The sequence below is a fragment of the Rhipicephalus sanguineus genome, chromosome 9 (assembly GCF_013339695.2).
Source record: "Rhipicephalus sanguineus isolate Rsan-2018 chromosome 9, BIME_Rsan_1.4, whole genome shotgun sequence".
NCBI classification, from domain to species: Eukaryota; Metazoa; Arthropoda; class Arachnida; order Ixodida; family Ixodidae; genus Rhipicephalus; species Rhipicephalus sanguineus.
The window spans coordinates 94,978,958-95,006,030 of NC_051184.2; the positions used below are offsets into that span (position 1 = coordinate 94,978,958).

Genomic DNA, 27,073 nt, shown 5'->3' on the forward strand with positions numbered 1-27,073 from the left:
GCTTCCGCGCTCAGGTAGAAGCATTCGTCGCTGCAGTCATCGCTGGTTAGTTCGGACGAGCTGGCATAGCTAGACTCCGCGTCGGAAGACATCGCTGCTTGGTTTCCGCGCGGTAGAAGAATCACGTGTGCTACGGCCACTACGGCGGCGGGAGTGCTCCTCGTGACGTCACCGCCTACGAGCTGAAGCAGCTCCCTATTTCGGTTTCGGTTTCGACTCATCGTTCATTGCTTATTTTAAATTATTGACGGGTCTCGCAGCAAAATGAACCACCCTAGCCGTTACAAGACTGTTAATACTATTTGAAAACAGCATTATCTCAATATAGTCGAAAATGCACCGGAGTTCCCCTTTAAGAAAGTAGCATTTCTATAAGACCTTCAGTATTACTACTATTATTATTCTTGTTGTTGTTCTTCTTCTTCTTCTTTTATTATTATTATTATTACATCATTGCAACTACGTCGCAGTAATATTGCCGACAATCTGGCTGCCGCCTTGCGTACCTTTTTTTCTTTTTTAACACGAAAGTGTTTGATGCCGGAGTCCACCAAGACTCCTGTGACGTATTTCCGTCACGGAAGTGACGTCGTTCAACGGGCGTCGAACCCACGTCCGCTCGGTCCGCAAGAACACATGCCGGGCACGCTATCCACTGCGCCACGGTCACAGACTCTAGAGGCTTTACAAACGCGCCTTTTATATCTACCACTCTCCCGGTCGGCGGGGTGGCGGTGTTCTCTGGGAGCGGTAAAGTAAAATAATTCGTCATTACTGTGGCCTCCGCGAATAGCACCTGCAACGCGTTACACGTCCGTCCCATTCGGCGCGTTTTCAATAGAAGTTCATTTTTGTCAATGCCTTAACACACCGCGAGGTGGCCACCTTAGCGCAAGCGTCGTACGGTCATGTAGGCTCCCTAAAGCGTCGTAAAAGTAGTAAAAGCGTCGACTTCGCTCATAGCGTCACGCTAATCCAAACTAAAAATAGCTCTGCGACGCGCGCCTGCCTCACCTGGCTGTAACACCGCGTTTTCCGCTCACGCGCTCGCCCCGAGAAATATCGCGGCCGGGCTACCGGTGCGGCACGACGCGCTTTGCGTTTCCCTCTAGTCCGGCCGTGGTGTTCAATCACATTTTAACATGCCGCGGGATGGCGACCAAGTTCTGCGCCCAATATGCGATGCTCTTCTGGCTATCACACCTCGTTCTCCGATTACGCTTTCACCGTTAACTGCTACAGCTACCACAAGGGTTTGTTTAATCATTTAACATGGACGTTAGTCGTCGGCATGGAGATGTACCACCAATCATCAAAGTGGGTGCATCCACATTAAAAGGTGGTATAGCTGACAGACATCAATATACATTGTGCAAACTCTCTTATATCAATGTACAGTAAACATTCAGTTACTTCTGTAAGGGCACGCTTACTTTCGTGTTATTCCGATCCCTATGACGGAGGGATCAACCATTTTTTTTTTCAACGGTTTCGGTATGGAAAGGAGATTTTAAAACAAAAATCCACGTGACAAAAGTCTGATTCGCCGCCATTCCGGTGATTTGCCAGTGCTATACCATGACAAAAGCGCGCACGCAATCTCTCGTCGAAGTTCAGAGAACCGGGGGGCTAGAATCCGCCTCAGCGGAATGCTCTTCCCGTCAGATCTAGGCGCAGCGAACGTAACGAAATGTCACCAAACCTCGCGAATAAATAAAATGTCAGCAAGGAGCTACATTACCTGGATACAGAGTGAAAGACTAAGAAATATTAATAAAGTGCAAGCTAGTTATGTGGTATAATCATGCACCTTTTGTCCCGGTTTGTTTACCCTCCGTGATTAAATACGGTGAATAGGTTCGTGCTTATGTTCAGCGCGCACGCGCGCAGGCCGTGTTTTGAAACATTTGCAAGATGTCAAAATGTGTGCATGTACGCCATGACATTAAACGCGGAGAAACACCAACTACATACTTGGCGTCCTTCACTTCGCTCCTTCCCCTGCACCCCCTCCCCCACCCCCACGTGACCTTTTCGAGGTGAAATTTCATCCTCGACTCATTTTTGTCCTCATAACATTTCTGTCTTGTTCTTTTCCAAAATTCTTGCAGACTTGCGTGTTTCGTACAAGTTCACTTCTCGTGTCCCTGCACACTCACAAGAAGTAATCAGTTGTGTGATATACCTTGACATGTTCTATGGGAAATGTCGGAGTGCTTCCGTCTCTAATCGTTAGCGCTCGTATTTTTCTATGCGGTTAACTTTTTTGTTAGCGTCCGGCGTACCGTATAACACTGTTGGTTTAACGCCGCAAAGCGCGAAATCGAGAAGCTTTTCATTTGTATGGGGCCGAATTTTAGACTTGGTGGTTGTTTTTGAAATTTGCTGAGTTCGTTGTTTGGCTCTTTTAAGATATGCAACGTAGTCCATCCTTCCCGAAAAAAATAGCAATGACAATAATAATAATAATAATAATAATAATAATAATAGTAATAATAATAATAATAATAATAATAATAATAATAATAATAATAATCACATCACGGGCGGTGCTCATCTCACCTTCACATTTCTCTTTTTTAGAGAGGTGTCCTTGTTTTCTCCGTATTATATATATTATAGAGAGATAACTTCCTAACACGGCACAGTGATTTTTCTCCTCTTTATAGTTACCCCTGTTGAGCTTCATAAATCCCTTTGATCAATCAGTGTACGCGAGTTCGCGTCGCACCCTTTGATGTGTTTCACCCAATTAAATCATTCCGCTTGCCATGAAAAACGCGAAGGCACTGAAGTGTCCAGTCTGCGATGTTACGTTCTATACGATTTGGAACATAGGCGCTGCGTCACGACCTCGCTACAAATTGTTTGCCGCTTCGTGTTTATTTTAATTGCTGTATCACAGCGAAGTAACATTATAAGGAGTGCCTTCGCGACGTAAATGCAAGCACACTGGCGTAGCCTGGGAGGAACGTGGGGGAATACCCCCCCCCCCTCATAGGCGTGCGCAGAGGGGGGGCAGGGGGCGCCCCCCCCCCGTCTTGTCACCTAAGAAGAGGGGGCGCAAAGTCTTCCCGATGCATTGATTTAATACGGAGGGAGGCGCCGCAATGAACCTTCGCCCCCCCCCCCCCCCCCCAACCCCACCCCTCTGAAGGGCAACCCTGCGCACGCTTATGCCCCCCCCCCTCGAAATTTTTCATTACACGCGCACGTACAAACGCACGCACGAACATACAGAAATAATGATTGATTTTTTTTCTTTCTTCCTGTTTATTATATAATTTTGGGGGGGTTTAACGTCCCAAAACCACGATCTGATTATGAGAGACGCCGTAGTGGAGGGCTCCGGAAATTTCGACCATCTGTAGGGTTCTTTAACGGGCACCTAAATCTAAGCACACGGGCCTAGAGCATTTTCGCCTCCATTGAAAATGCAGCCACCGCGGCCGGGATTCGATCCCGCGACGTTCGGGTCAGCAGTTGAGCACCATAACCACTAGAGAGAGCACCATGGCGGGTCTCTCTATTTCTTGTATCTTCGTTTTGTACGTGTTACTTTCTTCATACACAACACCGGCCTAACGGCACACATTTAATACAAATATACACAACAAATATTATGCCTTAAGGGCAAGTCTATATCGCAAATAATAAAAAAAAACACCCTTCCCCCCGAAAAAAAATTTCTGGCTACACTATTAAAGTTCAGTCAGATGAAGGATGAAGTTCAGTCGATCCGGTGTAAAATGCAGTTAGAAAGGAAGATGGCCAACGTACGCAACTCAACTTCACTGACATTGGAGTCGTTGGACCGGCCTTCTGATGAAGGCCGGTGCAGTATATATTCTTAAATTTCAAGGCCGCTGGATGATTAAAGTGCGGCGGTACCGCGAAGGCGCGTAATTAAAAACGCTATTGATTAGCGGACTAATTAGGACGGCCAGCGTCGCGCTGTAATGTGACTGTCACAGACTGCGGCAGAGATCGAGGCGTAACCAATATTAAGGGCACGACGCATCGCCCCCTGGAGTTCTTTCTTTCTTTCTTTCTTTCTTTCTTTCTTTCTTTCTTTCTTTCTTTCTTTTCCTTTCTTTTCTTTTCTTCTCTTTTTGTCGAAGAAAACGAATTCGCGCTCGAAAAGATTGTGTTTACACATGCGATCTCTCATCGAGCCAGCGACGAAGGAAGGAAGCGCGGGAAACGGCCGGGAGGTAACGCGACACCGTGTTTTTCCAGCCCGGCGATCTTCTTCTTCCGCTTTATTCGTGGGAGGATGCGCGTTCGTCGCTAGTAGGTCGCGGGAGCGAAAGCCACGAGCGAGAAAACCGCGCTCGCGGTATAGCAAACAAAACACAAAAAGCAAGGAAAGTCGCGAGGAGACAGACAGCGCGGCGGGATGAGTTTAAGCCTAGGGTCCCTGTAGTTCGCGCGGGGGTAAACCGCGAAATCCGAAACGGCCGTTTTCGGTTACGTCGCCAGCTACCTCTGTCTTTCTATCTATCTCTCTCCCCCCCATCTCTCTCTCTCTCATCCTTTCTACCTGCAGTTTGTCGCGATCGCGATGCGGTCACGTCGGCGCGGCGGCGGGAAGATCTGTCTCGTTCGCCCCCATGTTTGTGCACTTCGTGCCTGCAATCGTCCTTCCCCCTCCTCCTCAACATTCACTCTCTCTCCCTCTCTCGCTTTCGTTTCGTCTCGCGTTTCACCCCGCGTTCTGCCGGCCCCGCATTTTAGCCCCGCGTGCACCCTCCTCCCTTGCTCCATCAGCCCGTGCTCACGCAAGAGGCTGTAGAAGATGGCGCCTTGTTTTCCTCCTCCCTGAAGAACCACCGCAGTAAAGACATTTGTTTTTAATGCGAACTCGCTTATCCCGCGCAAAAACGTATATAGACAATCTATAGATTGTCTAAAAATGGGTTTAGACTGTCTAGACTGTTTAAATCTATTTTTGTAAGGGATAGCTGCTGTCGATCTGGCCTAGCTCTCACACAGAGGATTATGGTGATGATGATAATGATATCCTCTTTTGATGGCGCTCACCCACAAAGGGGGACGGGCCAAGAACCGGCCGGCAGGATGCATGACCTTTAAATTAGATTAGAAACAGGTAAATTACATAAAAATTAAGAACATAAAATAAATGAAAATGCTAAACGAGTAAGCGGAGAGACGATCAGATGAATTTTTTTAAAAAAAGGCAATAACCCACGTGGTGGTAAACATCTGGATATGAAGTTATCGATTTAGAAAACGCGTTTGGAACCAAGAATAGGAAGAAATCAAAATAAACTTACATGGTTATATTACTGTTCAATTAATGTAATCGAACACACGTAGCGCCGTTGTTTGTGCTATGCGCTGGTTCGTTTTCGTCTACGGCTTCAACAATAGCGCGCTGTCGTGGATATGATAATCATATTAAGTTAAATTGAAAGCGTTTCGTTGTGAAAGCTTCGCCTCCTCCTATATTCCATTATAAGCATTCTGCATTCTTTCTGTCCTCTTCTGACTCTTCAGTTGCAACCGTTCAGGTCAGCGCGGGTCTCGTACGTGCCACGCTTCAGGAAGGCGGTCACTGTCGACGCGCGTGGCACCTCACGACGGGAACCCTAGCCGGCGTTTTTTAGATGCGAAGTATCTTATGGCGGAGTTCAATCCGGTGGTGGTGGTGGTGGTGTGCGGCGTGACCACCCTTACTGCGCATGCGCATACCCTCTCCACACACCTCCTCTCCACCCCCTCACCATTCCTCCTGTCTTCTTCCCCTCTCCACTCACCCTCGCCCCTCCCCCTCTCCGCTCACCCTCTCCCCTTACCCTCTCCTTTTTCTCCCCCCTTTCCATTCTTCCTCTGAAACGCGGGCTAGATATGCCGAAATTCTCTCCTGCGCAACGCCGCGATGAGCACCAGCGCATGCGCGTCCCCTTCCCCTCTCTCTCCTCTCCTACGCTGCTCTCCTCTCGCAAGCCTGTCGACCGCGTTCCCCTCTCGCCCTGTGAGAATTAACGGCCAGGCTAGAGGGAAGACAAGACGCGCGTAGCGTTCCTCTTCGCGTTCCACGACGCGAGGTCGGTAGCATGCCCAACGAACGCCAACGGAACGCGATCGTGCAAGTGCTCCGGCTTCGCATCGCCTCATTGTCCCCTTTAGCGGGAAATGGTGTAATTTTGTGGCGTGACGCAGGGGTGAGGGTGAAAGAGGGGGGGGGGGGGGGGTGGGCTGGTATTGCGCGATCACGCTGACACTCAATTAATCAGCCGCAGCTGAGCGAGGCACATCGAGTAGGGAAGTTGTTCTGCGAGCGGGCGTATATCCTGTTTCGGATATTCAAGACGAGCTATAGGGGTGGGCTCTCGTGCGGAGGGGCGCTGACGCCCGCGTGGAAAAGTGTTTGTTCCTTCCTTTCTCGGCGCAGCAGGCTGTCTTTTTTTTTTTTTTTTTTGTTATGACGTACACATGATATTGTATTGCTGGTTCTTGCAGTTCTTGTAGAGAGCGGCGCGAAATGCAAGATAGTCTATGGTACGAAGGGCTGGCGAACGAAAAGAAGAAAAGTCTTTGGAGATTATTGGCGCCGCGTCAGTGTGATCACTAATCTACCTCCTGACAGTTGAGGAATATGTTGGCTGATCACGATTCACTGCACAGCAAATATGCTTCACAGCAGTACATTGTATCACCGCATAGCGTGCCTGTAATGCGGCGAAGCAAGCTTTAAGAAACGGATTCTTATTCGACGCATAAAAGAGGCAATTGCCACCAAAATGCCACCACCACCTGTACAAACTGCAAATATTTTTTTTTCTAAACAAATAAACAAAAATTGCGTAGCTTGCACGGTGGGTCAAAATTTTCTCGAATTGAGCTAAGGGATGGAATTCCGTGTAACAAACCACGACTGGAAGCTGAAGAATCCTATCAAGGGCTAGTTGGCAAACTTCTTGAACAAAATGTAGGTGCCGCGCGAACTAAAACGGAGTACGTTTCGTTGCTTTTTTTTTTTTCCTTTATGGTCTCTGTATTGGTTCGCGCTGCACTCACCCTGTTCAAGAAATGGAGACTGAATGCTGGCTTCTACAGATAAAAAGTCACGGGGTCCCTTACGCATTTGCCGAAGGCGAAAGCCACCTTCTTTTTGTTTATTTTTCTTTTCAGTCGGTTATATCGACCACCTCCCCCAGGTTTCTGTACCCCCCATGTGGCGTTGCGCTTCCTCCGTGTGATTGGCACACCTTTGACCAAGCGACGACGTCATCGTGTGACCTCATAATGACGTCATTTGTGATCACGTGACCTTTTTGGAACATTCGTGTGGACTACGCCGGCGGTCACTTTTCGCGTTTCATGAGGCATTTACTGCGTTTGCCTTAAAATACACCGTGCGATATCGCGACAGTAGCGCTACTTGAGGTCACGGATGACTGCAAGGGTTAATTAAGGTAACAGGGCTAAAACGCTGGACCGCAGCGATCGCGTGCACTCGAATCGTGCCTATTAGGAAACCACGCCTTGCTGCTACAGGTTTATTCCTCGGATTGTGTTTCACTGCCTTACCTTTGAACTTTGTTGGGAAGTGTGCTTGCCAGTTCTGCAGCGACCTGTAAAGCTGTCTTTTCCCACTTGCTCGAATGCATACTGGAGAAGCACTGCTGCTTTTGAAGTCACACGCCAAGAATATGTAAATAATTTTTTTTAAAAATACATTCATTTCATTGTGGTCACATGTACCATAACCAGATGCGCGTACTTCAGACTACTGGTGAAAGGTGTAGTAACCGCGTTATTTCAGCACAAACATGCCAAGCGCCGATATTCCATGCGTGAGGCCCTATTCTTTAATTAACTTTGGTGTGATACTCTCGCATTAGCATAATGTGACCGCAGCACCTGAAACAATCAGCATTCTGCAAGCTCACTTCTTTACTGTGCAACATGTAAATAAAGTCAACTTTTATGAAAGATGCAAGATTCATTTTACTGCAGCCTCATCTCTTGACATAATTAGACAATCTATGTACACTAAAAGTGATATCTCTGAAAGGGGTCAATTGAAAATGCAGCTCTTGATTTTCATATCGTTACCATTGAAGGTTTCCATGTCACGAGGGCATTATGTTATGTGTTGTATTACCACAAGGAAAAGGGCGAGAAAGAAAGATGCACACAGTGAACTGCTTCTGCAAACAAGCAAACTTGAATGGTCCTCTTTAATCATGACATGAAATGCATATTGAGTTGCCAACATGGAAGAGCATTAACAAAGGATGCTAGCCTAAAAACCTGAATAAGCTGCATCCAACTTGCAGAACATATTACGTTTGGTTAAAACATCTGTGCTTTTGTTTTTTCCCACGCAGTACCTGTTGCTGGCAATCCTCTCTGTCACCGTGGTGATCAATGTGATGTTCATCATGGACACCAGCCGAAAGCTCCAAGAGGACTCGCCATCCCAGGAAGGCCGGCACAATGCTCTGCACCTACAAGACAGCTTGCCCAAGACACTCACAATCGAAGTCGTCTCGAGCCAATCCAAGGTGTCCGTCACTGTCGATGGAACCACGGTAGGTACCACAACCAGGTGTGAACTTGTTGAAGAGTTCACATATTTGAACTTGCACCTTAACTAGCGTGCCCAAACAAGCCCTCCATAAGTGATGCTACAGAAGTTACATTGTCGTTCTCCCTCTAAATATTACTTATTGAATTTTTTTAGTCTTGTTGTTGCTGCATCAATTGCTCTGGTATTTTCTGTTTTACATTTAGTACTTGCATCGACATTTTTATGCTCTGGAATCCTCTTTTTTCACGAGCGACTTTCACTGAAAAATAGGTGGAACGTCCTAGTGATTGTAGAATCTGATGATGTCTTAAAATTCGTTCACCTTTCTAATAACAAGGCTGTTCAAGCTGCTATGTCACAGGATTTATTACATTTTGTTGAAGTTCCATTCTTTGCCAGTGACAGCTAGGCTTGCTACAGCTGGAATAGAAACTCAGAGGCACGACAGGGATATTGGTACCCTCATGTTTAGTACAATTTTTTTGCGCATGGTATGGTTGCCACAACTTTACCAGTTATGTGAGATTTATACCGCATTCAACAGAAAGCAGGGTCTAATGAAGCATTAGATTAATAATTTGTTACACGATCCGAACTTAAAGCTCTAAAATGCTGTTGCTTGAGCTTGCTCATCCCATCTTTTTATTCCTTCTTTAAAGATTTTGGATGACTCTGAAGACAACAAGGGTCGCGGCATCCACGTGCTCGTTCTCAATCAGGCAACGGTAAGTCAGCGCTTCATGAACAATGCACACTTCACAAAATTAAGAAGCTTAGTCTATCTCTTTGTGTCTCCCCCAGTGTATAGTTGATGATTGTTCCTGTGTGATATCTTATTCAATGTAATCTTAACAGTGTAATAAATAAATTCTGCAACAATGGGCAAGATGCTAAATACCGACTGTTGCATAAGTAAATGTGCCATATGTATACACAATTCTTTCTGCTAAACTGCTAGCTTCTTCCAACTTGTATTTGGTTTAATGCAACATTTCTTTTTGCATCATTTACCAGTTTTCTCTGCAATTATTTCCAAGCGATTACTGTCTGCTCTGACACCCCTCAAAAGCATTCAGTTCTGCTGCGACTGAATGGTGTCGTTATCTGTTGTGGACGCGTAGAAAACGGTGTTCACTGCTGCCAGACAAATGGCACCACTATTTCAGTGAAATAATGTACACATGTTTTGAGAGGCATCAGCAATGACAGCACCTATTTCAGGACTCTATGCTGCCAAAATTGCCATGTTCTAGTGGCAAAACATGGTATTGAACCAAAGTAGCCGCAAAGTTTGAAGTCATTGAGCAGTTTAGTTTAAAGGCTTCATTGGAAATGTCATGTACTCATGGCAAGTTGTATTAATTAAGCACTCAGTTGACACACAAACAAAACCTTGCTCTCAGCGTGATTGCATTATTGCATCTGAAAGCTTCACAGCTGAAGAAAAAAAATTCGTTTTTGTTTGCCATTGTTGGACCACTCTGCTATGGCATGATGACTTGTCGTTTCCTAATAGTATGTTTGAGGGCATTTTACATGCAGTTTTGGATTCCTCATCCTGCACAATGAATCTATGCACAAAATATCGCTGACTTTTTCTTTGTCTGTCACAATGGCCGTTTCAGGGAAGTGTCATGGCACAACGAATGTTTGACACATACTCACCTCACGAAGATGAAGCCATGGCCCTCTTTCTCAACATGGTCTCAGATGGACGAGTGCTCATCTTTACTATCAAGGTTAGTCAACGCAACTAACCACATGACCAGATGGAACAAAACTGTCTGTGAGGCTTCTGTTTGAAGTGATGCAACTCCATGGTAGGCTAAGTGTGTGCATTGCAAATGTTTTTATCTGTGGCCTGTTATCTCTGTTTCGGTTCAAGTTGACAACATAGTATTCATGCCGACACACAGCCAGCTGTACATTTGTGCTGAGAATTTCTTCAAATGTTTTGTTTCATCCAAGTGCAAGATCCTTTGCCTATCTGCTTAGTCCTTTTTTCTTTTGTACTTCATTGAAGGTAAACTATTAAAATTTCTGTCTCCATGGATTTATGTATCGTTAACCATAAAGTGGCCAGAACTTTCATTATCAATTGGTTCTTCAACTTTGTCTCAGCTTGTACCCACTTGTATTGATTAGTTTAGGCCTCTGGGACAAGACTAATTGTGAGGTTAAATACAAGGACATAAATGTCAAATCGAAATGAAAGATACAGAGATGTGTGATGTGCTTGACTAGTTTTCTGATATTTTGTGAACGTTGACCGTGAAGCGCAGTCATTATTAGTTCACTGTCCTAAAATTGGTGTGCGCATCTCTCGACCCAGGACGAAGGCACCTTCCAAATGAAGCAGCCAGCGAGAGACCTGCTGAAGCGACTGGGAAGCAAGAAGTCGCACGTCATCAGCTGGAGGGACATGTGGGGGATGGTCACACAGAAAGGAGGTGTGTGCCCAGATGGCTTACAATACTAATCGTTCCTGACATCCATATTGTGCCTGAAAAGTTGCTTGCTGGTCGTTTATTACATGGAGAGAACACAGTGTAATCTTGCCAGGAAGGATCTTTAATGTAGCACTTGTTATGCCTCGTCAGTAGGGATGGGCGAATATTCGGGCGTTTCGAATATTCGAACGAATATTAAAGTATTCGAATTTGCTTCAATACGAATTTAGATTATTCGAAATTTCGAAGTATTCGAAATGAACAAATATATGTATATATTTGACCACCCATAACTCTTTGTAAAGGTAGTTTCACTGCAGCGTCTCGTTGCTGTGCCGTGAAACCACCCATCCAGGGCTGCACTGCCGCGAAGCCACACTTCAAGGTTAAATGTACATATTTTTTTTAGTTTAAAAGCGTGTTATATGGGCTTATATGCACTAAGTCTGGTAATTTTTAAATTGTAACGTATTGTACCACTAATAACTTGCAGCCTACTGCTATTTATATTTTTATATTATACAAGGTCGCTTCTACTCCATTTCAAACCAAAAAAGTGACATTCACTCATACCTAGTTCCAATTCTTAAAAATATTGTGCAAGGGTCATGAAGAAAATGGTCATTTTTCTTTATAATATGTGGTGAGTACTATTTGAACTATTCGATTCGAAATTATTCGACCAAATCACTATTTGCTTCGGATTCGCTTCGAACCTCAAATTTATTATTCGCCCATCCCTACTCGTCAGTTTTGAGGTAGGACACTTAGATTGGGGTACACATATAGTGAATGGCGTTCAGCATAGCTACCAGTACCAGTCAAACTTTATTATAATAAGGTCAACATTGACACAAGACTATCATTATTATAATACAGCTAGCATTCATTATAAGCCTCTGCACTAGTGAAAACAATTATGTAGAATCATTCGTTACATTCATGTTATATCTATGTTTAACTGTACTACATCAACAATGTTTGCAAAACACTGACTATCAGTTTGGTGTATTGATGTGGTTGCTTTGGCCTGGGTCGTACCTGTCAGCGGGTGTTTTAGCACATAATAAGTTTTTAAGGTGAAATAGCTGCAAAGATTACCATCTGTTATTCGCTACTAACCTTGTGCTCACTGCTTTTCAACGTTGAAACATCTTCAATGCCGCTTTCAGGAAAGATGTATGGGGAGACGTACAGCAAGAGCCCAGAGTTCAACAGCTGGGGTGCGCCAGTGCTGCTCAAAGTCGAGGTTCCCCTGGTTCCCGTTGAAGGTGAGTGTTCTGTGTAGGAATGGCACGCGAGAACAAGACGTCTGACTCGTTTGCAAATTGAAACTTCTCTGCCGGCCAGACTGCTCTGTAACTGCTGGATGCTGTCAGTCCCGTATTTTCAGTTATTCAATAGTCGCCACGGCCTGCCCATGACCTCCTTTCCGAACTGGAGTCAGAAAGGCCGCGATTTCCCAATCAAATGCCAGAATGCTGAACTCGTGTGCAGTACTCACGGATTGAAACGTGAGAATTTAGGGTTAAGTAGTGCACAGTTCGCGTCATATCAGCATAATTTATTGAGTCGAACACTGACATCAGAACGAACATTACTTTTCAGCAGCCAGATTCGTAGCGACATATGATACGGTTATCTTGAGCGACGATCATAGAAGTCGTTATACACTCGAACCTCTTTATAACAAAGTTACATCCTACACGAAAATAACTTTGTTATATCCGAAAATTCGTTATAAACGTATATTCTTAACACTATGTATTGCAAGACCATTCTTCATTTACTTCGTTATAACCGATATTTCGTTATATCCGTGTTCATTATATCGCGGTTTCAGTGTACTGAAAGAAATTGATGTGACATTTCAATCTCTGAGGACTGTACGTCAGAGGAACTTCGACTTCAATGACCAGTAGTACTGCTGTGTGTGTGTGCAGTGCTTGGCTTTTCTCTCTTTTCCCTCTTTCTACTCCCTATTCCCTTACCCAAAGTGTAGGGTAGCAAACCTGATGCTCGTCTGGTTAACCTCCATGCCTTTCCTGTTCTTGCTTTCTCTCTCTGCCAGCCCTGCCATACTTGTACACTTGCTAGCAGCAGGAACAATTCATTCTTTTCGTGCATGCCAGTTCAGCATGCCTCTTTAAACAACCCCTCACCAGGTTTGGCAGTGCAAAAAAAAAGTAAGCAAGTGTGGTGCATAGATCAATTGATAGATATGGTGTCGGCAAGTGATGAAAAGCCTGTGTGATGCAGCGTCTGCGCGGCACAAAGACTGTCAAAATTGAAAACTGAAATCGACGTGTTGTTCTTTTTCTGGGAGCCACCTTTCAACAGAAAGAGTGAAAGGCACCACACATGTCTATGTCTAAGGCACTTGTTGGAATGTCTACGGCCAGTCTGTGTGTCGCGCACACTTGACCAGACCTGTCATGACTTTCACTGACCGTAACATGTGACTTCGGTTGTTCATTCAATGAAAAGTGCGCAGTGCCACTACAGCAAGGGCATTGAGAAGAAAAATAGGAAGAGATCGAAAAAGAAGGCTCAATGAAGGGTCTACTGCCGCTTCTTTCAAGAATTAAGAAAGGGTGACAGGAGTGGAAAAGAATTTTGACATATAATTAGGCGTCGTTAGTTTGTTGGCCCTAGTTGTCCCAAGAAACAGTGCCCAAGCAGAGTTGTTGCCATGGCAAAGACCTTTGCACAACCTTCTTGAGTGATGCTGTGGTTTCCATCATTCAGACACTGCTGAGCACTTGAAGCATCCGTCTTTCAGTAAATGCTTTTGCCTTGCAGAGAGCGAGTGCGACTGGCCCGATAACGAGGAGAACCAGCGTCGCCGGGCCTTCTGCAACCACATTGAGGGCTACGGCAGTGTTTGCAGCTGTGCCGACCCAGCCCCACTGACGTTCTCACCAGAACCTGTAAGTACGCCGGCAGAGATGCAAAGTCCGTGTCCACTGATTCTCTCTCACATTTATTACGGTGTCCTGCAGTGTCTTGTGTACTTTAAGGACACAAGACGAGCTGAGCCTGTCTAGTGCGTGCTTGCAAAAAAGACAGGTGAAGAAAACACCTCGTTTGAGCGCTCTTTGCTTCTTTTTCATTCAGGCGCCTCAACACCACTTTAGCTCCTGTGTTACTCTGTGCTTCTTCCACATGATTCGCATGTTTATTGTTGTTGTTTTGTGAATATCACCAGGTATCACGAGAAGCTGCTGAAAGAGTTGAACTTGAGAGCACAGACATTTAGTTTTGTTTCAATCTGTCTAGTTTCGAAATGGTGTCAGTCATGTTACCAATGCATGCTTTTAACCATGCAAAAAAAGAAAACTAAATGTGGTTAATCTGGGAAATGAGCTTTTTTACTGTGAGTCATTTAGTGGTGAACTCACTCGTGTGCAGTGAAGCCTACCCTTGTTTTGGTGCAAGAAAAGAAATCTTTTAAATATCTTTTAAATATCTTTAAAAATCTTTTAAATGGTAAACATCACCTGTTCGATAAATTATCTGTGGTTAGAAGTAGCGAAAGCTCGGTGATTGTGAGAGCTCCTCTTCAAGTGTAAGGGATCTTGAAGCGGCACTGTACTACACTGATGTGCAGCAAAGCTTCTGTTCAGTGCAAATTATGTTTTGCTTTCAAGTAAACATCGTCTTTCCGACTGAAATTTTTGACATGCTATTTGCTTATATGATCATCGGAATCACTTTCATGCCAAATAAACTCGGTCTCTTTTTCATTTTTCCGCATTTGTTTACCGCCTTAAAAGCGCAAAATTTGAAAACTATGGGCATATTGTAAGAAGCCTTAGCATATTATAAAGTGGAATGCAGAATGTGCAGAACACAATTTCATATACAATGGTTTAAATTGCTCTTAATGACATGATCATTGTTATAGACTGTGTAAATTCACGTTGCGACAAAATCAGCCCACGCTGTGGTCTTGTTTTTAGTCTTGTCATTTCTGTGTCTTCTATAGTATTCACACTTCATGTTGTAGAAAGGATAAAAAAAATGTCAGCTTGCCCCAATTTATTATTTTCCAGAACTTGTTGTTCTATTTGTTCTGATTTTTTTGACGAACTGTTACCATTTGATGCCTGCAGGTCCCGAACAACAGGGTAAAAGACGTGCCAGTGGCCATTGTTGCCAGCAATAGGCCCCACTACTTGTACAGGTCAGTGCCTTCCCTGTGGAGACCCACTCTTCGAAGTAGGGTTTCTGGATTTCGCTACTTTACATCAAACTGGCTCCGTCAGAAGCCTGTCTTCTGCAGAAAATCTCGATATTGCTGTAATTCGTGATTGCCAGCTCTTGGCTATATTTAAAATTGACACCAACAACTTCATTATATTTGTAAATTAGCAACAATGTTACAACACTCAAACCTCGACATAACGAATTATCGGTTATAACGAAGTAAATGAAGAATAGTGTTGTCATAGACACAGTGTTAAAAATAATCGTATGTAACGAATTTTCGAATATAACCAAGTTATTTTCGTGGCAGATGTGACTTTGTTTTAATGAGGTTTGAGTGAATTTCCATTAACAGCAATATGATTAATAACTAAGAAAAGTAAATAAACGGATCAATAAATAAATAGCCTGGTTTTGCCTTATAGGGATATGGAAACCTGTTTCTGCTGTGTATGATTTATATTAGAAAGCAAAGCATCAGTAGGGTCAATTGATGTGCCAACTGACCCTCAATTGGCTACCTCAGTTCTTAGATGTTCACAGAACAATTTGCGTGCTACATTATCACAGAGAATACAAGTACCTTAGAAGATACTTTAGTTGTAGCTTGATTACTTTTTTTGGCTACTTTTGGGAAGTTCATGGCTGCCTTTTTACTTTGCTACCTAGTGACATTACTCTCAGGCATGCTTTGCATGCTCTCATGAGTAGTATACTTGCAATGTGTCTTTTTTAAATTTTTTTTTTTTCATCTATAACTTGATTTCAGGATGCTCCGGTCACTGCTGTCGGCTCACGGGGTGAATCCCAGAATGATCACAGTATTTATTGATGGGTACTTTGAGGTACGGCCACGATCCACGTTTATCTCTTAGTATTTTTTCATTGTAGCAATACTCAGCCTAAAAATTTGCTTTGCAATCTGTAATCAGCTTCCTGTGAGATGTTGAACTCTAATCTGAAATTCATCGGACAGCTGTGCGTGCACTCATACACATAGTTGGGATATTAAGTTCAATCTCATTAGCATGATCAGTCTGTTTTTCAAGGCCCAGTAGTGAGTGACGAGATCAGATAATCACCACTTCAAACACCTCAAAGCAAATTGCTAATACCTCGAAATTGGTCACTTGGCTTCTAATTTGTTAACTAAATAAATACTGACATATTTTCTATGCTGTAGAAGCCATATGCTTCTTGCACATTAGGAGATGACACTCAGAAAATCTGAAAGCTGTAAAAATTTTAGTTTGATACTATGATTGTTCAGTAAACACTACTAGACTTGATGTCATCGTTATTATTATGGTACTATGACGAGGTACGGAATTTCACGACATCATGTAAGCACTAAGGCTGGGTAATGACGTCATTGCACATGAAAACATAAACCAGAATGCTGCGTACAATTTTTCCAGCTGCATTCACATATAGCAACCTCAGCGCCGTTGAAATTGGAGCCATCCCAGTACCCAGGGGCGGATCCAGGTGCCAACTTTGGGGGGGGCGGTTCCTTCATCTGACCGGGGGGGGGGGGGGGTGGTAGGGTAGGGATGAGGAGAGACAGGCACTGCAGGCAGGCGGGGGGGAGGGCTGACACATGTTTTGGGGGGGGCGATCGCCCCTACCGCCCCCCCTCTGGATCCGCCACTGCCAGTACCCCAAGTTTCGAAATGCAATTATATATTAATCTATTGCTACACACAAAGACATTAATGATATAGTCACGACACTTCCGTCTGCTGTGTACAAAAATAGACGTTTCCATAGAAACAAGTAGTGTAGCACATTATGAGTGCTGTGACACTTTTAAGTATATTTTCTAGGATTTGAAGGTTTTAGAGCTTCATTTATTGCAAAAAGAAAAAATCTTGTTAATGTCTCATGAGTAAAACAGCAGCAAGTGTATATTGTCTGGTGGAATTTCGCATGTCCAATTTCTGTTGCATATCGTCCACGGTGAGCGTGACATGGAAAGAACATCTACGCAATTTTGCTGTCATGGTAGGGAGAAGGCTTTAGAAAAAATTGGGATACCTTGTGTTGAAGTTGCATTGTACCAAATAATATGGAAGAAAAAAAAAACATTTGCTAGGTTTGTTGTTACAGACCAGATATGAAAAACAGTTCAGCAATTTTACTTTTATTGATTTGTCAAGTGACAGCTTGCTTGTCTAGGATCGTAGCTTTAGTCAAATGCTGATGCAAGTGAGTGTCTTTCAGACAAAACATGTTTGCTGCGATATGTAAGTCTTGCGTAACAACAGACAGTGTTCCAGCCTGTTCACTCAGTTGAAATGCAAGGCTGTTATGTTTACATGTTATTTGGGCAATCTCAGGCACATGCTGTCTTTTGTTGGTGCATTTTATTTGCATTTTCCCTTTTCGTGGGAAAAATCTGGTTATACGAATAAAAAAACGTTCTAGCTAACCTTTGATTACTGCCTGTATAGGATGCTCTTATTTTAGTTTATGACATTCTGTCAGTGTTTAAAATATTACTGACTAGTTAGCCATTCATTCAATTAAACCACTGTCAGTCGCATATTTTATCTTGGTTGTACAATTGATTTGCAGGAGCCATTGGAAGTCACGAAGCTGTTCAACATTAGGGGAATACAGGTGAGTTGAGCGTTTATCCTTTTTTAATGTCATTTTTCATACTCTACTTTGCAAGAGCCAATTACAATGTTAATTTTATTTTCGTGCAATATTCTACCCATAGAGTAAAGGCTCTTTAATGTCTCAGATCTCAAGTTTTCATATCCCATTCACATCCAAATCTGTTGATACACGTAAAACAATGTTAATTGCAATAAATGCAGTAATGATGATAGCTGCAATGAATGCAGTAAATTTGACAATCATATTATTATTGCCTTATAATCTCTGTGTGCTTCCACCTCATAAGATTCCCATAACGATATTATTTTAGAAACTATTTGGCTGGCAAACGTTCATGATATGTTCATACTGAAAATTGGCAGCGCAAACAAACGGGACACAGAAGAGGAACACAAACAGGCGCAGACTGAAACTTGGATTTATTCACAGAAGATAATATATACCAGAAAAAACATGAAGGGAAAGGGAAATACATGAGGGAAGGATCCACCATAATCAGGTGTCGTCCATAAACGAGATTTCACAATCTTTTCTGGTATATATTATCTGGTAGTTTTTCTGGTTTATATAGTAGTTTTTTCTGGTATATATTATCTTCTGTGAATAAATCCAAGTTTCAGTCTGCGCCTGTTTGTGTTCCTCTTCTGTGTCCCGTTTGTTTGCGCTGCCAATTTTCAGTATGAACCTATACCAACTTGCCCGCCTTTCAACACTTCTGCAGTTCATGATATGATAGCAAAATTATTAATAGGCGTATTATCTGTGAAGTTGCTTCAATTTATGTCTGAATCTACCTTTCATGTGCAACTTTTGACAGCTAAACAAGTTTAAGATGGCATTAAGCTTTAATGCTGGTAAATATGTCTATGTGGTACCATGGGGGCAAATGGCATTTGGTAATAAGGCAATAATTAAGCAGCTAATCTCATTTTCTTGTGGCCAAGTGATGCAAATATGCCGTATATATCAGAGCTGTGATGCATGCCACTGTTCCATGTTTGTTTTCACAGCACACGCCAATAGGCATGAAGAATGCCCGGATATCTCAACATTACAAGGCTAGTCTCACTGCAACCTTCAACCTCTTTCCCGTAAGTATCTGCTGAGAATACAAACTAGACAGGCTACATGGAAACCACTGTGAGGGCACAGCATTGGGTTCTTTCATGCAGTGTAGAGCTGTGTAATGTAGAGTAGAGACAAATTCACGAACTTTGAGTTCCGGCTTGCACTGAAGGTGCTTCTGATTCTTATTATAATGAAATTGCGCGAGACTGCAGTGCCTTTCCTGTACCATTATAAATGCATTAAGATGTTACATTTCGATAATACGAGCACTGGCTTGCACTGAGGATATCTGAGAATATTCTTACGATGAAGTCGCATCTGACACCAAAAGATCACCATTGTGTCATTACAACCCATTAGTACAGTTAAGAGTGTAATTATTGTATGTTAATATTTCCAAGAAGCATTATAGAGTTCCTATGTCGCACTTACATTTTTAATGTCAGTGTTCAACTTTAAGAAAGTGATGTGTGTGAATTTGGCTTCTACCAAGCATTTGCCAACTTCATGCCTGGGCTGCCAGCTTCAATTGAAATTCATCCTTGTGACTTGCTCTTTGTCGCGATAGCAAAACATAAATGGCGAAGTTATCTTCGCCGTCCCTCTTTGTAGGTCGAGTATCAGTGATGGTTAGTTGTCATTACTGATATCAGCCACCAGTTCTGACAGTGCCAGGTCCTGGGAAGACTGCACCATTGTTGCAAAAGTGCTTTGTATTTTGTATGCCAGCTTTTGCTACCACCTTAACGGTTTTCCATGTGTTCGCAATGTAAGACGCTTTACTCAGCACCTCATGAGAACATGTATAGCGTAGTTTTAAAGACATCCGAAATGATATATAGTAATAAAGCTTCCTAATGAAGTGTTCGCTTTTACTCCAAATGCAAGGCATTTCATACATTTTGCATTTGCTTTTGATTTTCATTAACTATTATCGAGCTCATGTTGTTCTGCAGCGCTTGATGTAGAGCAGACCTTGTGCTGTTTGACGCTCTGTAATCACTTTTCCCCCTCTCTGCTTCAGGATGCTCAGTATGCCATTGTAATAGAAGAGGATCTGGATGTATCTCCAGACTTCTTCAGGTATGCTTCAGATTGACTTCTATTTCCCAGTGGCCTGATGAAAAAGCATCCGTCTGCGTCATAATATGGCTATGAATGTTGAATGCATAGTACTTACAGTGTAAGGTTAATGCAATCTCTGAAGTCTTCGCGTCTTCTTCTTTTTTCAACTCAGCTACTTTAGTCAAACGCTGAGGCTGCTCGAAGAGGACGACTCCATTTACTGCATTTCTGCTTGGAATGACCAGGTGAGAGCAGGCTTTGCTCGCTCGCTCGACAGTCTTGAACAGATTCACTTGTCTGTTTACTTTGCTCGTGACAGTGTACTCAACTGCACTGCATATCAACAGTGCTATTCGAATTCATTGTACAATAACGAAAACAGGCATCACAAATTACTTGTTCTAAAGACGTAAATGAAGAATAGTCTTGGCATTAATGCAGTGTTGCGAGTATACGTTTATAACGAATTTTCGGATATAACGAAGTAATTTTGATGCGACTTCGTTAAAGTGCGGTTTGACTGTACAGCATACACATCTATGCAAATGGCAACATAAAGAAGTCTACTACAAGTAGTAGCCATGCATTATTTGTAAATGAGAAAACAAAAACAATAACACCAAAGCATCAGCTTTGGTGTTACTCCTGTTCATGGTACAGAAGTAATAGTGCTAAAAACATGGATGGAGGCAAAGGCGTTTGGAAAACAGCAGTAGCACAGTTGGTCGCTTTCTATGTGCCTTTACCTTTGTCCATGTTTTTATAGCATTGACCCTGTCTTGCAAAAATAAGAACAAGCTTGCCAAGAAAGCACGTAATAAGGAAGATGGGATAACTTGCTTTTTGTAACTTGACACTCTATTTCAAGAGTATAGGCCAAGGTACATGTGTTGTGACCATAATATTACGACTACAAAATGATACTTTGCGAAAACCTGTAAGTTGGCTTTCCTAGAAGGATGTTTACTAACCAGAAACTCGATTCACAAAATGCCTTTCTCACTGCAGATGCATTCATTCCTCCACTTTTTTTTTTATTCACACGTTTGATAGTTTTCTTACAGAAAACCAAAGGGGTGACATTCCAGTCCACATTTCAGTGAATGTCCCCGAGCACTACAAAAGCTTTTAAAAAATTACTGTGTGAATGTCGCACCTCATAGTAAGCTCTGTGGTGCACAGAGAGAAATATAGGAACAAGGAAAAGGGAACAAGAGAAGGGTTGAAACAGAAAGAAATTGTTTCTTCTGCGAATCTGAGATTGACACTACTTGGTTGGATATTTGCTTGCTCATGCCGAGTAACATTTTTTTGAAAAGCGTCAGCTTAATTCACTCAGCCTTCACCAGTTAATCAGTAGCCCTATTGTAAGCTTTAAGTAAAGTTTACGGTAAATGAGCACTGCTTGAGGTACTAACTCGTCTATCTTTCGAATTGCTTTCAGGGTTACGAGCACACAAGTGAGGACCCGGCACAGTTGTACAGAGTGGAGACTATGCCTGGTCTTGGATGGATCCTCAAGCGTAGCCTGTACAAGGAAGAGCTGGAACCCCGGTGGCCCACTCCTGAAAAGGTGGGTGCCCAGTGTCATATCAACTCATATTCACTGTATTTCACAACATACAAATAAACAACAAGAGAGTTTAAAACTTAGAATAACAGAGACCTGAGCTACTTAGTAGGTATTCATGTTAAAAAGACAGGGTGTGCAAACATAGACACAAGATAGCAGCCGGTGTTTGTGTTGTCCTGACTTCTCTCTTTTGTCCGTGTGGGAGACGTGGGTCTTAAAAAATGGTTTTTTAAAAATTGGGTGAATTGCATGAAATTTAATACACTTATTCAGCTTTTTCTGCAGATTCAAAATACAGTAGAACCCCGCTGTTACGTTCCCGGCTGTTACGTTTTCCCGGCTGTTACGTCGTTTTCCGCGGGTCCCGGCATAGCTCCCATAGGATACAATGTATTGGGAACCCCGCTGTTACGTCGTAACTGTCGGACCGTTCCCGTATGATACGTCGCGAAGTGCGCCCGGAGCCGACCGAGTGACTACCAAAGAGAGCGGCCATGGCGCATTTTCACGCAGCTTGGCCTCGTTTGACCGTAATATTAGCCGCATGAGAGGCGCAAGCAACAGAATCTTTCAATTGATGCAAACAAAAGCATGGCCTTCGAGATTCAAATTGCAAAGATGGCGTCTATGACGTAACTGCTCGCGAAAGCAAGGCCTTCGAGATTGGCATTTACTATTGACAAAAGCATAGCCTCTGAGATTTGCATTGCACAAACATGGCGTGTATGACGTAATTGCTTGCGAAAGCAAGGCCTTCGAGATTGGCATTCACTTCTGCCATCGCGTTGGCGTAGACTCATCATCATCGTTATTTGTCGGAGAACGGGAGGAGTTCGAGCTGGTTGGAGCTCGCATGGTCGTGCGTGCGGTTCGCGGTCGGACTCGCCGCGCCGGTCGTGATTGCGTGTGCTTAGTTTTTTCATGCCTACAGCTGTTGGTGTTAAAAAAATCACATACGTTGATTACATTTCTGTGGATAAGGCCGTCCTAAGCTCCGCGTTTCTATCCATCGACTAGATCGCGGCTGAGCGCGCCAATTTTCGTGCTGCTCGTAAGAATTGAAATAAAATTCTGTACCACTAAATATTTTGCCGTTTTTCCTGTTTTTCGGCTGTTACGTTTCCCGTCTCTTACGTTTATTTCCTACGGTCCCTTCAAAAACGTATCAGCGGGGTTCTACTGTATCTAAGTAGATTTTTAATAGCTGCATTAGAACAAAATATATGCGATTTCTAACACATATTTAAGCATGATTCTTACGGGGGTTTTTGGCAACTTTGCTTTGTCAAACACAAGAACAAAGTATGTGGCAAGATTGCCAGGAAGCCGGTCTAACCGGTGATGCTATTTATTTTCTTATAATGTTGTTCACCAAATTATAATTCTCGATTATCAGAAATAGTATGCAGCAAAAAATTTCTCTCACATTTACGTCTATTTATTTTGCATTCAAAGTTTGTTGAAGACAATCGGATTAGCATCACCGGCTAAACCAGCTCTCTGGCAGCCTTGCCACATACTTTGTTTCTGTGTTTGACAAAGCAAAGTTGCCAAAAATTCCCGTAAGAAATATGCTTTTAGAGATTGCACATCTTTTGTACTAATGCAGCTATCAAAAATCTAATTAGAGATTTGGAATCTGCAGAAAAAAATGGGATAAGCTTATTAAATTTTGTTCAGTTCACCCAGCTAATAAAAGAAATAAAAAAAAGACCCGCGTCTCCCCTTATGCATGAAAGAGTAAAGACGAAAACGCGTGCCCTCATCTTTGATTTTCAACGAGCTCTGTGGCCTACACTTGAAGCCATTGCATTGTCGCTCTAGGCAATTCACATGTTAGCCACATGTCTCAAAGCTAGTGTACTGTAGCAGTATCTTCCTTTACATCTTTTCAGTTGACGCAGTTCACATATAGCAGAGTGATACAAACGTATAATATGCTATACACTTTGCTTTCAAAGGTATGGTTGCGAACTTGAACCTTCGTTGATGGAACCTTTCCAGTTTTCAGCAAATTTTTAGTATATTGATTGAAGGCATATTTATGAATTTAAAAGATTTCCTCCTGACAAAGAATGGTTTGCTGGGCCGGTTAGTTACATTGGTAGGTTTCCTTCTGAGATATTCATATCGATTTTGTTTGTAGCTTCATACTACAAAATGGCGAAAAAAAGTTGTTGTTTTGTTTGTTATTTTCATTGCATAAATCTTTGCCTACTATGCAGGTGTTTGCATAACTCATTTTATGAATTCGTATGCGCATGTAGCATTACCGCAATAAGCATTTATGCAGTGGAATTTCGTCCAATAGCTTTCGCTGAAATGTAATTTCATTGTTATACATAAGAAGGTGTGAAAAATATTTTTTGTTAAGAGCATTATCCTTTTATAGGGTAACTGCTAGAGACTAAGATATTTTTGCTCATGCACACGCATTTTTTTGCCATCACTTTGCACGTGAATGTGAGAAGCTCTGGGACTGGGACATGTGGATGCGCCTGCCGGACGTTCGCAAAGGACGCGAGTGCATCGTGCCGGACGTGTCTCGGACATACCACTTCGGCTCGTCGGGCCTGAACATGAACTCCTACTTCCAAGACGTCTACTTCAAGAAGCACGCCTTCAACACCCAGCCTGCCGTTCAGCTGAAGGAGATTGACAGGTAATCAACGCACGTGCATGTCTTAGCATTCGCAATGGGGCCTTTACCATAAGTATAGTACGGCACGCAGTTTGCATCCTGCTACAGTCAGAACTTGGGACAACGATGTTGTGCCTTACATGGAAGTGGTTTCATTATATGTGAAAACTCTCCGTAAACGTATATTCATAGCACTGTATTTAATGGCAAGGCTATTCTTCATCTAAGTCGTTATAACCAATAATTCGTTATATTTGCCGTTATATTGCCACGTGCGTTTTCTTTTTAATTTCTATTTTTATGCTACCAGCCCGTTACACGTGTAACCACTACCTTGCGCAAACCGCACCCGAACGTCTCAGAACATTCCCGGTTATTTTACAATCTTCCGATAAGATTGTGCACCCAGCAAAGTTTATTCTGGAACTAACCTGGCCACCAACAATAACGCTGGAATCTTCAATACCACATCTATAAATACTGACATGCTATGCCACTGATCAAATTATTCGACAACCAACGACAGTGTGCACCGATATCGTTGCACTATGAGTGTCATTCTTATTTTGGGCACAAGTTCACGCAATAAAGAGTGTGACCTTTACCAGCTGTGATTGCTTTTTTCACCATCACAACCACGTGACAATATCAAGGTTGGACTGATTTATTGAGTGCCACTGAAATATTTCATAAGAGGTTTAAACAATTTTTCTTCCGATATTGTAGAACGAGCATAGATAAGTTTTTCTATCTGGGGGAAATGGGAAGGTATGAGCACTTCCCATCTGTGTGTGTAGATATATAGTTCAACCTCGATAACAAATACAATATAATGAATAATTCGTTATAACAAGGTAAACGGAGAATAGTCTTGGCATTAAGCGCAGTGTCATAAGCATATGTTCATAACAAAACCATTTTCATGTCAGGCGCAACTATGTTGTAATGAGGTTTGACTGTACACACACATGGGGGGTGCTCAATCAAATGATGCTCGATCAACAAAGGAAATCAACTGAGAATGTCATAACAAATTAATGAGTGTCTCATGAAAGCATACACATTTGCCAGCCCTCTCCTTAGCGTTAGCTCAAGATACTGACAATCTTTTATTTGTGCAGCGTCAAGAAGGAAAACTACGAGCAGGTGATCCATGACCTGCTGAGACGAGCCATTGTGTTGGACCACAGTAAAAGTCCATGCGAAGAGAATTTCATCCCTGACACAAAGGTAAGAGACTGTTTTGTTGTTCAACGTCCCAAAACCACGATATGATTATGAGATACGCCGTAGTGGAGGGCTCCTCGGATTTCAACAGCCTGGGGTTCTTTGTCGTGCACCTAAATCTAAGTACTCTGGCCTCGAGCATTTTCGCCTCCATCGAAAATGCGGCCATCGTGGCCGGGATTCCATCCCACGACCTTCGGGTTGGCAATCGAGCACCATAACTAGTACTAGACCACCGTGGCAGGTAGCTTGGCTATGGTCATGTCACCATAGTGACCCTCATACGCTAATATGAACCTGAATATAATACAAGGTGGTACTTTCAGGACATATTACTTTGGACAGATACAAGCTTTTAAAAAAAAAAATTTAAGATTTACGCGGAGTCTCCCTTTGCACAGAGGCATTCTTCCGCAGAAATTCATCTATGGGCGACAAAGTCAGGGCAGCTGTACAGTAGTCTACTAGTTAGTGAACGGATAGCATCGCAGCCTTGAAGAATTGAAGCTGCAGATTAGAAATGGGAAATTCCTCGATTACATGTACAAGGCACAAAAAAATTAGTATCTTAGAGCATAGACAAATGATCTAGTGTTATATGCAGGTTTTTACAGTGCACCTAATGGCTCTTGTAGTGCTGTACTGCTTGCCTCTGTTACACAGTTGGGTGCATAACAGCTGAGTGGTTAAACAGGTTGCTATGTAAAAAGTGTGCTGATATTTTAGCATCTTGGAAACTTCACAAAAAGCAGGACAAGACCAGACAAATGTACAGCATGCGGAAAACCATTGAAGGTGTTTGAAAGGGGTGCTGGCAACAATTTTTGGAGCTGTGTTTTATCTGCCATACAAATCTCCTTTACAAAGAGATGGCTCTGAGCAATCGTGAAGCTCATATAAATGCTGGTAAGTCTTTATTTTGACATTAAAGTCACTTTTCACATGGTGCACCTACTGACATCGACACTAGCGTGACATCAGGGTACACTACAAATTCTGGTGACTTCACGCGCCAGTATGGTTAGTTGTGATGACACCAGGTACCAAAGCAAACAAATTGATTGCTTGCACGTCGCCAATGGTGGAGTGGAGTGGCCATGGAAACGTCACCGAGTCAATTGCTCATACCATATATGTTATGATGTCAGGGTACAATAGAACCAAACCGACATTTTGAGAATGCGATGTAATTAATTTTTCAGGTTTCACTTACATATTGTGGTCTCTTCAGGGCTTGGCCTTTTAGTTGACGCAAAAAAAAAAAACTAACTGAAAATTTTCGTGTCCGTGCCAAGTAAGCAATGCTTCTTGTCCTTTGACACTTCAGGCTACCACTGAGCTTCTTGTCTATTGGCTGGTGTGACTTGACATGCCATGTCACTCTTCAGGCTGCTTCACTTCAAGCCACTTCTGCAGTGTAGCACACATCGTTGAGGCACATTATTTCTGCTTTCATCAAACGCAGTATTGCATCTGGCTTTGTGAAGATTATGTCATTACTGATCTACCAGTAGACCGTCATACCCAACATATACCATCCCCCTCTCCGCATGTCATATCACATAGTATAATTTGCTGGCGCACGCGGTCTATATAGGTATATCATTTCTTAATTTTTCAGAATTAGCATTCGCTTTGTTCGCTTTCTTCTC

At 42.9% G+C, this 27,073-nt stretch overlaps 1 protein-coding gene across 2 annotated transcripts in view; it reads left to right on the forward strand.

Annotated features, from left to right (window-relative positions):
• The window catches only part of LOC119406031 (protein O-linked-mannose beta-1,2-N-acetylglucosaminyltransferase 1), a 304,633-nt gene that overhangs the window by 272,387 nt on the left and 5,173 nt on the right, over positions 1–27,073 (forward strand). For both annotated transcript variants that reach the window (XM_037672875.2, XM_037672877.2), the window contains 15 exons: positions 8,361–8,564; positions 9,223–9,288; positions 10,189–10,302; positions 10,896–11,013; positions 12,186–12,284; positions 13,816–13,943; positions 15,129–15,199; positions 15,992–16,067; positions 17,800–17,844; positions 18,858–18,938; positions 19,940–19,998; positions 20,153–20,225; positions 21,425–21,553; positions 24,025–24,215; positions 25,316–25,424. In XM_037672875.2, the coding sequence (XP_037528803.1) occupies positions 8,361–8,564; positions 9,223–9,288; positions 10,189–10,302; positions 10,896–11,013; positions 12,186–12,284; positions 13,816–13,943; positions 15,129–15,199; positions 15,992–16,067; positions 17,800–17,844; positions 18,858–18,938; positions 19,940–19,998; positions 20,153–20,225; positions 21,425–21,553; positions 24,025–24,215; positions 25,316–25,424 (1,563 nt within the window). The remainder of the gene's footprint in view (positions 1–8,360; positions 8,565–9,222; positions 9,289–10,188; positions 10,303–10,895; positions 11,014–12,185; positions 12,285–13,815; positions 13,944–15,128; positions 15,200–15,991; positions 16,068–17,799; positions 17,845–18,857; positions 18,939–19,939; positions 19,999–20,152; positions 20,226–21,424; positions 21,554–24,024; positions 24,216–25,315; positions 25,425–27,073) is intronic.